Here is a 14,459-nt window from a genome sequence, read left to right as displayed (position 1 = left end):
AGCTAATGGAGACCCTGAAGAAGACACAGCGGTAGTGGTACCCATTGAAGTTTCAGAGGGGAGGATGCTAATTTTAACAGGTTCCTTCTTTTTATCAATGTAAGCCCTGTACTGCTGAAGAGTCTGTTGGTACAGTTTTGCCTTTTCATCATCGGTGATGTCTGTTCTTTCCAAGATTTGTTGCATCTCCTTATCCAGGGAGGACAGCATCTTCATCGCGGGGTTTGTTGTTTGATTCTGCTGTAGTTGTATGGTATCTAGTAATTCCCGTGGCACAAGTGCCATCTTCTTGGCATGTTCCATGGGCATGGTGACAATTCACTTAAAGAGGAGACTTCCCAACACAGACAACACCGGCCCTAGGATGACCGAGAGAAATCCACCCTTTTGCACAAGTATCTTCTTCTTCTTTGATGTTGAAACCTTTTTATTTGACAGTGTGCGAAGATGATGTTTGTATTTGCTCAATTTCTTCTTTTAAGCAGATGACAGTGGAACACTCTCCCGAAGAATGTTCAGACAACATTCATGGAGGCAATGGATTAAATTGTTACTGGCTCCCTCGATGATCCCCCTCTGTTGCTTTGGATTGCCCCTAGCTAACACAGAGAGAAAATGAGCATGTTTTCTCATTCGCTGAGACATGATGAAATGATGGCATTCATGTCATCATGTCTATTTTATGTTTTCCTGACATAAACAAAGGCAGTCTCTCCTGGAAAGATGTTTGTGCGCAGGCGAAGGACTTCCGGTGTGTTAGGTTTCAGGTCAATGAGGAGATAACCATAAGGTTCACGGGAGGCATCGGTGAAAGCTTCTTGGATGAAACGGGTGTGTCCTGGGTACATCTGTTTGGCTAAGTGAGTGATCTGTGATCCGTCTCTTGGATTTTTAAACAAGACCAGATAATGTGAATTCAGACTCATGGTTCGAGTCTCTCTGCCTTGATAAAACAGATTTTGTAAGATGAGCATGACAGAGAGATTACGATGATGAGAACCTTTGGTGAACAGATTGGTAATTCTCTTGTCATTTCCAGTTTCTGACATCAGATCATCAATAATCAATAAGTTGGATTGGTGAGGGGAAAACATACTGTCCAACTCTTCAGGAATGCCTTCAACAAAATGAATGCTAGGGATAAGAGTAGCCAGTTCCGTATAGGCAGGTTGGTATTCTCCATAGCACCAGACAATACGCTCAGGAGATGGAAAAATCATAGTTTCCCGTTCCTTCAGCAATCGCTTGACGAATTCGGTTTTGTCTGACTGTGTGGGTCCACATATGAGAGCAGTGAATGGATGTTGTAGTCTTGCATCCATGATTGACTTGATTGATGTGTTCAGACAGTAAACGAACGATTCGTATCAACTGGCACATCAATTGATGAGTGTCAGATTGTTTGGCCAGTTTCAAAAATCTCTGTCTTTCAACTGTACCTTCAATATTATGCACTTGTGTGAGATGATTTGCCAGTCTTGCGAGATGTTTTGCATGACAACCAGGGTAAGGACAGTTCTTTCGCACTCGTGGCATGGTATACCAAGTTGGCCAACTTGATCTTCACCATGAGAGGGTAATTTTTTGGTTGATGTCCTTTCAGTCAATCTCTCCACTCAGATCAATGCTTTCATAACATGAAACTGGCTTCCTTTTGAAAAATTTACCATAGATGATGTATGGCAGCACACACAAATACAGGAAGAACATAGGATTGGAGAAATCTCGATTATTGATGATCAGTTTCAAGAGTGTTTGCAGAATGAGACCCATCACGTCAAATGAGCCTTACTCTAAAATGGTACTAGCTTATACTAGAAAGGATGTTCTCATTTCTTGACAGAGGGAGGGCAAAATAAGGCCCGAGGGGTTGAGGGGCCTTCAAAGGGTCAAGAGGGGTGGAGGGAGTCCATAAACAGGGAAAGTGTGATCTCATTCATCGACAAAGACCAATCTTCCTAGGTGGCCCTCGGGGCAGTGGGGCCCACTTTTTGGCCCTTGGGCAGTGGGGCCCACTTTTTGGCCTTCGGGGCAAGGGGACCACACATGCACACACACACACACACACACATACATACACACAAACAAACATGCTTCCTCACTCAACAAAGGTTTACACATAAACACTCACAAATAAATTCAAACCAGCCTCTGAATCATTTAAAATAAACTAAATTGACGTCAGTTTATTACTTTACAAAAAGATTAATCAGGAACTTTTGTGTGATTCATATATTAAAGTTTTAAAGATGAAAGTTGAGATCTACAGATTATTTGAAATCTCTCTCTCAAAAAAACAGTCAATATCTAAAGTTTCTTGGGTAAAATGTACATTCTCATCTTTCATTTGCAAAATTTAATTTCAAAATATCATTTCTCAAAAATTCAAACACAGACATTTCAAGACTTTAAAAATGAATGAAAGATACTTAGAGGTTATTACCCAATATCGCCTGTTCCTGTGTCGTATCAGCATGAGTGTCATTTGTGCTGCGTCAGACACGAGACGAAGTCGAGTGTCTGACGCAGCACAAATGACACGAATGCTTATACGACACAAGGAACAGGCGATATTGGGTAATAACCGATTTATCATATACCCATGCCCATAATTTTAGGGAATTTTTACTAATAGAACGAAAAACCTTTAATTTGAGGCTTTACTTTATTACGCCTTGCGCATAAATATCAGAATGTTTATGTGAACAGGCTTCATTCATAAAGTATACGACGAAGATGTCAACATCACGCGCGACATCGCTGCAAGTCGTCCATATCTCAATGAAACCCAAGAAGAAAGACACCGGGATACAAAAATCGTCATACAGAAGGAACATTTTCAGGTGCAATATGCTATTACAACTGTAACCGATCAAAAACTGCTCAGCTTTAAATCTATCCTGATTTCGATCGTCGTACGGCACGGAGCTCGCGAGGAGAGGGGACGCCATTTTGTTAGTTTACCTTTAGAGTTGCCATGTCAACAGTCGTCGCGCGCGCAACATCGCTGTCACGCCACGCGCTCACTACCTGTTCGGTCGAGACTGTGCACAGTGCCGGCGCCGTGCGAACGGCAGAATGTTTGCTAGAACTTGACCAAAAAAATACCATGGGAAAACATTTCAAGACTCAACGTGATATTTCCGTATTTTGCAACCAGAAATACCCGTGTTCCTCGAAGCCCTTCAAGTTTTTACATCGGCGACATCGCTTCGCAGGCGGGGAGCGGCAGCCATTTTGTTGTTTACGTTGTTTACCAACAAACTGCTAATGTAATTCGGGAAAACTCTAAAACTGATGACGTTCATCGTGCATATCTCGACGTTTACCGTGAAATATCACGGCTGATATTTTACGTTGAACGTCACTAGGATGTAGCAATATGGGCATGGGTATATGATAAAACTCTAATATACAGAATGATCAGAATACATCTACCATAATATTGATCAGATTTCTTTTTTCTTTAAATTGCCAAACTACCTGTATACAAGATCAAGTTTGACGTTTTTTTTTTTTGAATAGGATTTATACAATAGATTGTTGAAACACGCGAGAATTGTGAAAACAGCTTCACTAAAATTCTTTACATTATCCTCCTAAAACAACTTGAAATGCAATACTAAAATACAATGAGTTCATGCCTAAGTATAAACATTTACAATTCTTAAATTATCTTTAAATGAGATCTTTAAAACCTCTTGAATTGCAAAATACAATACTTTTTTTTTTCTAACAAAGCATTCAAAACTACTTTGATAACACAACGTTGTGAAATACTAGAAAACATTTGCCAAATATTTAGTGACATTCATTAATTGATATTTCTTGGAGGGGGGTTCAAATACAATGTACAGTTTAATAACCGTAGGGAAGAGTTTTGTAATTTCCAATCAGAGCTCTTTTATCATAAACTAGGGCATACTTTTTACTTTCGCTTTTGGATACTACATTACATCCAACACGTCGGATTTTGACGGGGTCATTCACGGTGATGGTTGATGTTGGACAGGTGGTGACAAGACGAGTGATGGCATCAAAGTTGACGTCTAAGCTGTTGCGGTAATTTAAGGTGATTCCCCTGACTTTACAAAGAGTGGTGTTACCGTTCCTGTCGGGCTGTGCTAGACAGAAGGCCTAGTTTTTAGCTCCCCCTGACACGAACTTGCTTATGAAATTTCTGGGAGGATCCAGCTCATTGGTGAGATCACCCGAGTAATTACCAAGAGGTGGTTCGTACTGGTCTTGTTTGCTGACAAAGATGACTAAATCAATGTCATAGTACAAGACCCGTTCACCAATGGCTTCAAGGAGATCGTGCAATTTCAGACGAGCATAGGCAGTGGTGAATGCAGCAATGACAATATTGGTGCTGACAGCCCCCTCGACTAATGCATTCCGAAGTGTATGTTGAACAGCAACAATCTCGTCATTGATGAAAGACAAGTTGTTGACAATGTGTTGTTCTCTTGAAAGCAGACGGAAGAGTTCTGCAGGTTCTTTGATGTACTGCAGCTGTGGAAAGTTGTTGCGTTGTGCAAACTTGCCCCACATAGAATTCATCATTAGTTTTGCCAACGCTCGTTAGCCTGGATTTCGGTGAATCTTCGTCTTGTCAAGAAGGATTCCCTCTCTGTCATAGTACTCACGGATGTACCGATCTTGGTCATCTTCTGTCTGACACCATGAAGGCCAACCACTACTCTCTTGTTTCAACTTTAAGAAAGTGTTGATGTAATCAGTAAACAGCCCACCTGTGTGTGATTCTCTGTTATACACTTCTCTTTCTCTGTAGTGCCATACCTCAAACACTTTGACAATCTTGTACCCCTTCTCGACAGCTTTGGCTAATTCAGGTGTTGTCCAAGTTCCCACAAAGGACCGCTGTTCGTCATTATGCTCACATGGTGACTGTTGTTTGGTGTCTGCACAACTTCTGCAAAGGGGAAACATCAGCTTCTTTTCCACTCGGAGGGGGAGAACAGAAAGTAGAGTTTTCAAGGAGGCAGAACTCGACATTTCGCCAGACCAAAGTATGATTGAACAGGGAGTACAATGTTCTTGGTGCGGACTTTCGGATGTTTGATAGGGTACTTACAGTACTTGTTGACGTAGGGTAGAGGCTTGTGAAATCCACGTAGTGAATTTCTTCATCATCAACACATTCGTGGTATAGTGTAGTGGCATTGGTTCTACCACCAAAGAATGCATCTCGTGGATGAAGGGGCTCCTGTAGGTCAAGTGACTTGACGAATTCTTGCAGTTCTTGGTTTTCATGAATTTCTTTCTTGAAGTCACACTCCCACTTTTCGATCACTCTAAAGCATGGCAACGTAAAAATCGCATCTTATCTTGGGTACTTTGGTAAAGGTCTGTCATCGTCTTCTCGACTTTAGTGTTGACAATGTCATGGTCTTCATAGCATCGAGGACAGCCATGGTAGTAGCAACCGTGCATCTCATATACTGTGTTGCTTTCTTCGTCATAGCCATCTACCCAATAGCGGCCAATTTTCTTCTCACCTCCATTCTGGACGTGTTGGATGTTGACATCATTCTTGAATGTAATCCATTCTAACCACTGCAATGCAATGACAGATTGATTTCTTCGATGGATGTACCCATGGTCTGGAATGACCCCGATGGTATCTTTCTTGAGAAAATTCTTGCGTAAAACGACATTGCAGGCTGATGCGATGGTCACACAATCTCTGAACGGATCCACACCATTCTGTTGTTTGAACATGTCTTGAAATTTCAAACAACTCCTCCTCAGGATGTCTACATCACTTCTGCAGTAGTCTTCAAGCTCTTGTCTCAGGTTGAAAGGGCGGTTTTTCAATCTTTCGTCTTCATACCACTTTAGGAATTTCTCTCTCGCATGCTGTTTCATGCCATCGGGGCCGTAGTATCTGGAATCTGGGAGAGGACTGACGTAATCTTGATTCTCTGCTGTATTGAAGAAATGGGGGAAGTAGCCTTTGTGCAGTTCATTCAGCTCAAACATGTCAGGAAGTTGAGCCAAAGCCACAGGTAGGAAATTATAAGAGTCAATGAACTTGATGTTTAAGCTGGGGATGAAGATGCGCATGATTTTGGTTCCATTGATGATGACTTCAGGTTGAACGTTGTTTTCATGGCAGTATTGCAGTATGAATTGTCCGTCATAACCTTGCAGATTGTGTGCGATGAAAGTACTGACGGCGTTTTCTTCTGTGAGGGCCCAATCGCAAAACTCTTGCTTGGTGTTGGGACCATAGAACACCTGCTCTGAACATGACTCGGACTGGACAATGCACAAGTTGGGTACATGGACGCCCTCATCTTGGGTACATTCAAAGTCAAAGAAATAGTACTTCATCTCTTGTTCACTGCCCTCTTCGTCTCCTTCTTCAGCTTCAAAGTCGAATAAGTCAACATCATCGTCATGAATACTATCTCTGGTGGACTTCTTCTTCTTCTTTTTCATGTGGATGGGCTGGATGTAGCATAAATGGTCACTGTCTTGGTACCGTCTACATACTCTGCAGTATTTTTCACCGCAATTGTGGTCATTATCTTTCTTTCTGTTTTCCCAATTGATGGTTACACCACACAACTTGCAGCGACGAATGACTTGACATGTTGCATATTGAGCAAGGGGACCCGGTGTTTTATGGTTGTTGAAGCATTCTTGACCTCGAAAGTAGCGATGACAATCTTTGCAGTAGACCTGATTATCTGTTGCTGGACATACCGATGGAACATGGCAACACTTGCAGAAAACTTCACAGATGTGATCATGCTTTTTTGGTACCCTTTGTGACAGTGCTGACAGTAATAGTTTCTCTGTAGAAATGCAGGCATTGATGTGATGACATCATAGTGATTGTTATGATGGTACAGGTAAATATTGTGTTCAGCGGTGCCTTTCCCTGATAAGCAAGTGAACCTGATGTCTCATCTGAAATAACATGGATTCGATGGAATGGAAGGACAGCTTGTAATTTGTCAAGTTCTTCATGTCCACATGGCCCTGATGAAATACCTGCTTTGGCAATGAGTTCGGATGCTCGTCTTTTCTGCTCTGGTCGTCCCGTTCGCACATTGTCCCACCCTGGATCACTGTTACGGTTGATGTGGGGCTGTTGCTGTCACTATAGCTCGTGCACAGCATAATTCATCGGTGTTAGTGATGCGAATGATACTTCTCATCAGTCGGAGGCGACGGGCTATGTTGACAGGTCTCCATCCCCACTTCTTTCCCGTCCCAACAGGCATGTGCACATGAATGAAGTTGATAGAAACATTCTCATCTAGGGTGAATTCTTCATAGGACTGCAGTACACGTTCAATTTCGCCCAACACTCTGTCCACAGTCAGTTCTTGAACAGGGGAAAAAGGTAACCAGATTTGATAGGGAAGGGACGGACTTTCAAGTGTAATGCGTACTCTGTCCCTGGGAGAGATGCCATGGGTGAGTCGGCTAATAATACTCTCAAAGACATCTTGTTGTATCTCGTAGTCATGAGCTGTAGCATTGAATTTCTTCACTTGTCGTTCATGGACACGTATGATGCTGTAATACTTTGCGCGGCTGTCTTCATCTGATGGCGAATCTTCTGACGACAGGTCATCAGTTGACCCCCCGCCAATCTGACGTGTTGGATGTGATGAGGGGGAAGAACTTTGTGTGGAAGGCTGATGATTATTTGAGAGGAGGGCCTGCCATTTGGTATTAAATTCTTGGGTATTCATGGGGACAGAAGAATTGGATGAACGCTGAGTATCTTGAATATTTGAGGGGGAATGAGGAATGTAGGAGTGTAGGAGGTCTTTTAACTTTACATTGAAATCCTGTGTGGCAATATTATCCTCGCTTTCTGTGATTTGACTATGATCACTATAACAACTATAAATATCTTCGCTTTGACAACTAGAACTATCACTATAATGACTATCAGTACTATCACTATCACTATCATGGGAACTATGACTGTCACTGCTATGAGAATTATAACTACTGCTACTATTACAACTGCTATGAGAATTACAACTACTACTACTACTACCAGTTAATGTTGATGTTGATGTTGACCCACAGTACCGTTTTCTTCGCTGATGTTGGTTTCTTCTCCCCATGGAAAATCCCATGTTTTCTTGACCATGACAAGATTTCTTCTGAGTTTGATGTACTGCTTTCTCGGTTTATGCGGAATTCGTCTGTAAAAAAAAAATAATCAGAAAAAAATATTACTTTTGCAGAAAAGGCACAGCAATCATGAATACTGATTTTCTAACATTACTGTTTTGTTTTGTTTTCCCTATTTCTTTTTCTATTATTACTTTTTCATCATTAAATATATATTGTAGAGTTGTCAAGGAATGCAATTGCTGATTTTCCCTATTTCTTTTAATGAATGAATGAATGAAAATAAAATTTTAACTTACGGAAATTGATTGAGACCACCACCATCCTCCTCCTCCTCATCATCATCATATATCATGCATTTACTGAGGTCCTAGAATAGAATAAATGTAATCACACTCAGTATGATATACAAAGCTTTAAAAAAAAATATTTTTTTTTCTCCTCCTATACTTTTCCTCTTTAGAAACACATACACACAAAATAATACAAAGAGCAATCAGAACAAAACATATTTTGTTTACTCAAAACAGTTGGATTGAACCCCAACTTGAGTTATATGTACGGTCTGCAGAGGTCAACGCATGATGAAACCATAAACAAACGTGCACTGTGTACATATATCCGTGCAAGCGAGAGCCCTGTTCAGTGCATAACGACGATTTCCAATGAAACACGTCTGAAGAGATTTCAAAGACCGATCGATAAAATTTATTGATCTGTTAAAATGTGTATGCGTAGTTTACGACCACACAACCATTGGCTAATACAGTATTGCAAAAGATCGTTGACCTCAACCCAGTCGACTGATCACGCATCGAGTGACGACGGGTCAATGGCAATATGGCTGATGACAAGATCGACAGAGTGCAATGCACGCACCGTATACACCGTCACGCATTGTTTACATGCACTGATTTTGATCACGCACGGCACGGCGGCATCGAATTTGAAATGAAAATTCTATCCAATTTCAACTATTTTGCCTTTGGTTCTTTTTTTTACAGCGAGGAAAACGTTTCCGTGTAGGGGTAGGGGTAATCAGACAACACAGGACAGAGTGCAATGCACGCACGGTATACACCGTTACGCAGTGTTTGTTTACATGCACTGATTTTGATCACGCACGGCACGGCGGCATCGAATTTGAAATGAAAATTCTGTCCAATTTCAACTATTTTGCCTTTGGTTCTCTGTACAGCGAGGAAAACGTTTCCGTATAGGGGTAGGGGTAATCAGACAACACAATAAATGTATTTGTAAATTTACTTACATCATGATCATGATTGTTCGGCGATCCCAATACTGCCAGTACTGGTTGTTGAACGGATTGGTGGGACTCCGACAGAGACGACTCGTTCTGTAGAAATGAAAAATGAAAAAATTACATGAAATGTTTTCCTTCAAAGGAATCCCTTCTCAATTTAAAAAAAAAGTTTACATCAAATATGTAGGGGGGGAACGGACGTGAAATTAAATTATGTCAATTTGATTACATGCACATGCAGCACGGATTTGTCACTTCTAACACAACAGTATGGAACCCGATCCCTGAAAAGAAATCACCACAAAAAATTAAAAAGAAAATAGATTACATAAATAGAAAAATAAATAAACAAATTAATACTTACAGCATTTTCATAGTGTTGGTCCGCCAACGCAAATACTGTGTCCAATTGGGAATTTGTCAGCGATAGGTCATCCCACTCGGCCTCAGCGTCCATGGTTAGATTCTGTACCAATGAAATTAAATAAAAAAAAAATAAGACAGACTTTCCTCGAAAGAAAGGAGTTTACGTCGATTTCATCACATGCAGGCAGCATTATGAGCATAAAACAATGTCACTTCAATGCATCAGACAACCCCCGCGCGACACACACACACACATACACAAAAATCAACTACAAGCGAATATACCAGTGCACCTGTTCATTCACTCCTTGTGTTCGCTGTCTGCGTACGGAACGGAACATACTGGAAAACCTAATGATTTCTGCGATCAGCAAATTAATATGTACACGAAGCACGTCTTTACGATGAACATTTTGACTTATTCTATTCTAATGAAGCTAAGCTAACAAAGACACAAGCTACTTTTTACCTTAAAAGGGGCTGGGTTAACCTCCGTGTCAAAGGTCTTGAGTGCACCCAGAGTTCATAATTTGACCTCTATTTATAAACTTTGGGCGGATCATGTCCATGTTTTTGCCAAAAATCAACCCTAATCGAAAACACTCTTTGTCTAAGTTAACCCTAAAAGGAAACACTCTTTGATACAAATTACCTAGATTTTGGAACTCTGCCAGTGAACGATAAAATCTGTCAAATCTGGCCGCGCGCGTGCTGGACTTGTATAGAAATTTGCATAAAGCCTAAGGCAATGACGTAATGTTGTAAGCCTCACGCATGCTCAGACTGATCTACCATCACACTCGTACTCGTATAGATCGATAAATACTTACAGTGGTATGCCCGGGCAAATTACGCGGCAGCCAACTGAGACTCTTCAACACAGCCGAATGCCACGGCCCTGAAGGTACTCCGTTTATATACTATTACAAATGAGGGCCCCTAGCATGTGAAATGAAGTACGTCGCCAAGGTGATGGAAAGGAAAAAAAAACCCCCTAACTTACCCAAGTGTTCTATATCTTTCCCCCAAAAAAGACCCCCTAACTTACCCAACGGTGCTATACCGTCTCATGTACTACTGGTGTCACACAGTTGCACAGTTTCAGCAGCATAAGCGCGTCGAAGTCGGACGTATTGGTATACTACATTTCGTTTATTTTACACAACATCTAGAAGCAGCTGATCGATGAGATTACTGGGTATGCCGTATGGGCTACTATCGAGAGCCCGACACACGGACGTGGAAGTATACAATTTTCCTCCCGTCCAACTGAAAAGTTACCCGTCTCGGACGGGAGGACGGGTGGTAGTTTCCAACGCTGAATATGACAAAATCCCATCACTTCGGAACACCACAGAGTGCTCTCATAGGCCATAGGGTTCTGTTATTATTACATCTGTTCCCCAATTTTGGCAATCGCCGTCAAAAAACAAACAAAAAAACAAACAAACAAACAAAAAAAAACAGCTAACAGCGGCCTAATTGCATATAGATTCTATGTAGTGCGCATCGATATGATGTCAATGAACTTTTCATCAGCTGTGAGCTCACTGATTGGCTAAGAAAAACTCTATATACTATTCATATGCGAATATTTGATGCAACGTACCGAGTTCACTACATCACTGTATTTCCATCTCGACTAAAACGACAAAAACAGACACAACACAAAGACGTTTCAGTACGTACAGAAATCTTAAATATTGTTAATACATGTGAACGAAATTGGTATTTAGAGTAACAAGATCAACTGTAATAAAAGTTAGAATGACGGAAACTTCAAAATTGTACGCGGAATTAGACAAATCAGAGACCGAGTACGGCTGTCAGATCTACGGTGAATGAAACACGGTGGAGCACGGACATCTGGCGAAGAAAGACGCTGTTAAGAGTTGTTTTCTGAGGCCGCGATGTTGAATGTGAAGTTGAAGATTCCTCCGGTGATTTGAAAATAGCCCGGGTAACTGGTTTTGAACTTGCTGGCTACACCATTGCAAGGATTACGAAGTACTGATAGCCGCGTTATCCGAGGAGCCACTCTGTCACATTTGTCTTTGCCATGGCCGACACGGGTATAGTACTATCGCTTGTTGATGTGCTCGATCACGGCACGGTGCCTCTATCAGGTCCTTCTATCACGGACCGTGGTCACGGGTTGAACTTGTCATTAATCCCACTCAATATTACTCGTTTGCCGTTGTTGATCTTCGTAGGCGAGTGATTCGTGGTAACTGGATACCTAATCTAGCTCATACTCTACCTCGCTATGTTTCCGTGCGCTGACGTAATATCTGGCGAGATTTACGTCACGGTCTCGGGTCAAGCTCGATTGCTGGAAACTCTCGAGTCTATCCGTTGTTATTGTCCGAAGGCAGTCCTTGAAAACAACCAACTTCGGGATGCGTTTTCATAAGGTGTTTCCGTTTATGTTTTGCAACCTAACAAGAGCTTTGACGTCGATCTTCGGTCGAAACCGCAGCAAATGTTGCAGATGTCAGCGGCTTGTCGTAGCCTTCACCGGTCAAGCTTCCATCGTAGTCACAGGTTTTTGTTCCGTCCTTGGCGAAATATTAGTTTCACTTCGATAATAAAATTCTGATTCCAAATATTCGAAATAAATACAGTTCTACCAATCGAATAATTATTTTCTTCCACAGATATACAATCCGCTTCAATATTTATTGTTGTTCTGGAGTCGCTAGCCGGTGACAATAATTACCAATAGAAGTAGTACGGGATAATAACTAATTTGCATAATTTAGCGTGAAATAATTTCTCAACTATGGTTTTCTATGTAAACATTATTTGATGGCTTGTGACCTGTTTTCGAAATACTTTGCAGTTGATAAAAAACGTGAAATACTTTTAAAAGCAGTGATATTTAGCTCAATCAAAAGCTAGAATACTGAGAAAAGTTTCAGATTTTTAGAAATGCAAAAATTATTATCTCTGTCTGTGAAAATACCAACTTTATTTCGCTGCCAACAGATTGGTAATCTGTGGTACATATGTAATAATTGTCTATATTTACGTGCCAGATGGTGACATCGGTTTAGTACTTATTAAATCAAGTACCACTACGAATCTCAAAATAGCTGCAGCTGTTGGCTAATCTATTATGGGAATGATAAATACGTGAGACATTTGTCAATAATTGAACGGATATCGGTACCATTTGCTTAAAATTAATGATGTGCATATAATGACCTGTTCACACTGTGAGATAAGAATCTTTAGATTCAGTCACACCGAACACCGCAGAGGTTGCAATAAGACATGTCGTGACATTTTCTCATTATTAACATTCATCAGTACTTACAACCAGTGCCGATATTCCCACATTTTAAGGATAAATGCATTGGATCTTATTTATTATTTGTAACGTCCATTTTAATTTATATTCAACCCGGGCGACAACTTTGTAGACAGACACAGTGCGAGTCCGAAGGAAGATAATTCTGTTTCATATCTTGGTATGGTTGTGGTAATCACCGTTGGAGCAAGTGCCTGTTTTATCATTGCCATTGTCATAAAGACAATTTTGAAAAAGGTACAAGGGTAAGATCTAAAGTCTTACACATTTACTCTTAGATAGATTAAAATACATAAGACAGCTATAAAAACCAAGCATTTCTCAGAAATGTGTTAACCGATGTCTTTCAAAGCCGGTACAAGAACATATATGCATATGTACATCAATTTCTTTTGTGATACTATCGAATATGGCTGCATGGCAGCCATTTTGTTAGGAGTATTTCATGGCTGGAGCCATAACTGGGACATATTTCAACCAATGGCATTCAAAGTGGTACAAGAACATTGACCTATGTCATACATGCACACGTAAGCCATTTTGTTATTTTTATTTATTTTATTTTTTCATATGTGGAGCTGTAACTCAGACATATTTTGACCAATATCATTCAAAGCTGGTATAAGGACATTGATTTATGTCATACATGCACACATCAGTTTCTTTCGTGATATGATCCTATAACGCCACATGGTGGCCATTTTGTTGCAATTTTTTCATGTCTGGAGCAGCAACTCAGACATATTTCAACCAATATCATTCAAAGTTGGTACAAGGACATTGATGTATGTTTTACATATGCACATGGATTTGTTTCACTTTCATACATGGTTGCAGGTGGTACATTGAACCACCTAATTCCGCTGAGGTATTTATTTTTGTTTGGCTGTCACTGCCATTGCTATTGCTATTTGCCATCAATACTGTCATCACTTGATCAATTCCACAGTTGAAGCATAACTGTACTGCCCAGGTATTAAGCTACTCAGCTATTAAGCCCCATCTGAATCGGAATTAATGAACATGACTATGTCATCATTGGGGACTTGAGGTCAAAATAACAAGTGGTGATTGTGTCATTGATGATGACTTGTTTGATTATGTGTCCAGCTCAATCCACCATGCAGGCCCCACTATATAGTTCTAAAGCCTCATAGAAACAACATGCAATTTGGTATACATAATTCCGATTGATGTTTGGTTCACACAGACTCCAAAGAAGCATTTTCAGTCACACTTAGTGTACTGGATTTAATTTTAACAAACTGAGAGTACCAGTAGTACATTCGGCAAGGCTGCACTTGGGCTTTAAACGACACCTGTTATATCTCACGAAGTCCTTCTGAAATATAATTGAAGATTTTATAAAGGCATGAAATGCCTGAT

General features: G+C 40.6%; 1 protein-coding gene across 1 annotated transcript; it reads right to left on the bottom strand.

Annotated features, from left to right (window-relative positions):
• Positions 1-7,126: 7,126 nt before the first annotated feature.
• LOC139124500 (uncharacterized) lies at positions 7,127-10,728 on the bottom strand. The gene is made up of 5 exons (XM_070690637.1): positions 10,591-10,728; positions 9,759-9,860; positions 9,401-9,487; positions 8,430-8,500; positions 7,127-8,201 (listed from the first exon to the last, which is right to left on the bottom strand). Exons 2-5 carry the CDS (start codon positions 9,849-9,851, stop codon positions 8,054-8,056), a joined length of 399 nt encoding a protein of 132 aa, XP_070546738.1. The 5' UTR covers positions 9,852-9,860; positions 10,591-10,728; the 3' UTR covers positions 7,127-8,053.
• Positions 10,729-14,459: the final 3,731 nt, after the last annotated feature.

Source organism: Ptychodera flava (genome assembly GCF_041260155.1).
Source record: "Ptychodera flava strain L36383 chromosome 23 unlocalized genomic scaffold, AS_Pfla_20210202 Scaffold_24__1_contigs__length_23054250_pilon, whole genome shotgun sequence".
Taxonomy (NCBI): Eukaryota; Metazoa; Hemichordata; class Enteropneusta; family Ptychoderidae; genus Ptychodera; species Ptychodera flava.
Note: the sequence above shows the minus strand (reverse complement) of the source record. Positions and strands in the feature narration are given on the sequence as shown.

Coding starts and splice junctions, on each gene's coding strand:
- LOC139124500 (XM_070690637.1), bottom strand. CDS start 9,851: ATGGACGCTGAGGCCGAGTGGGATGACCTATCGCTGACAAATTCCCAA. Junction 9,488..9,758: donor ACCAACACTATGAAAATGCT/GTAAGTATTAAT, acceptor TCATTTCTACAG/AACGAGTCGTCTCTGTCGGA. Junction 8,501..9,400: donor CGAACAATCATGATCATGAT/GTAAGTAAATTT, acceptor ATTCTATTCTAG/GACCTCAGTAAATGCATGAT.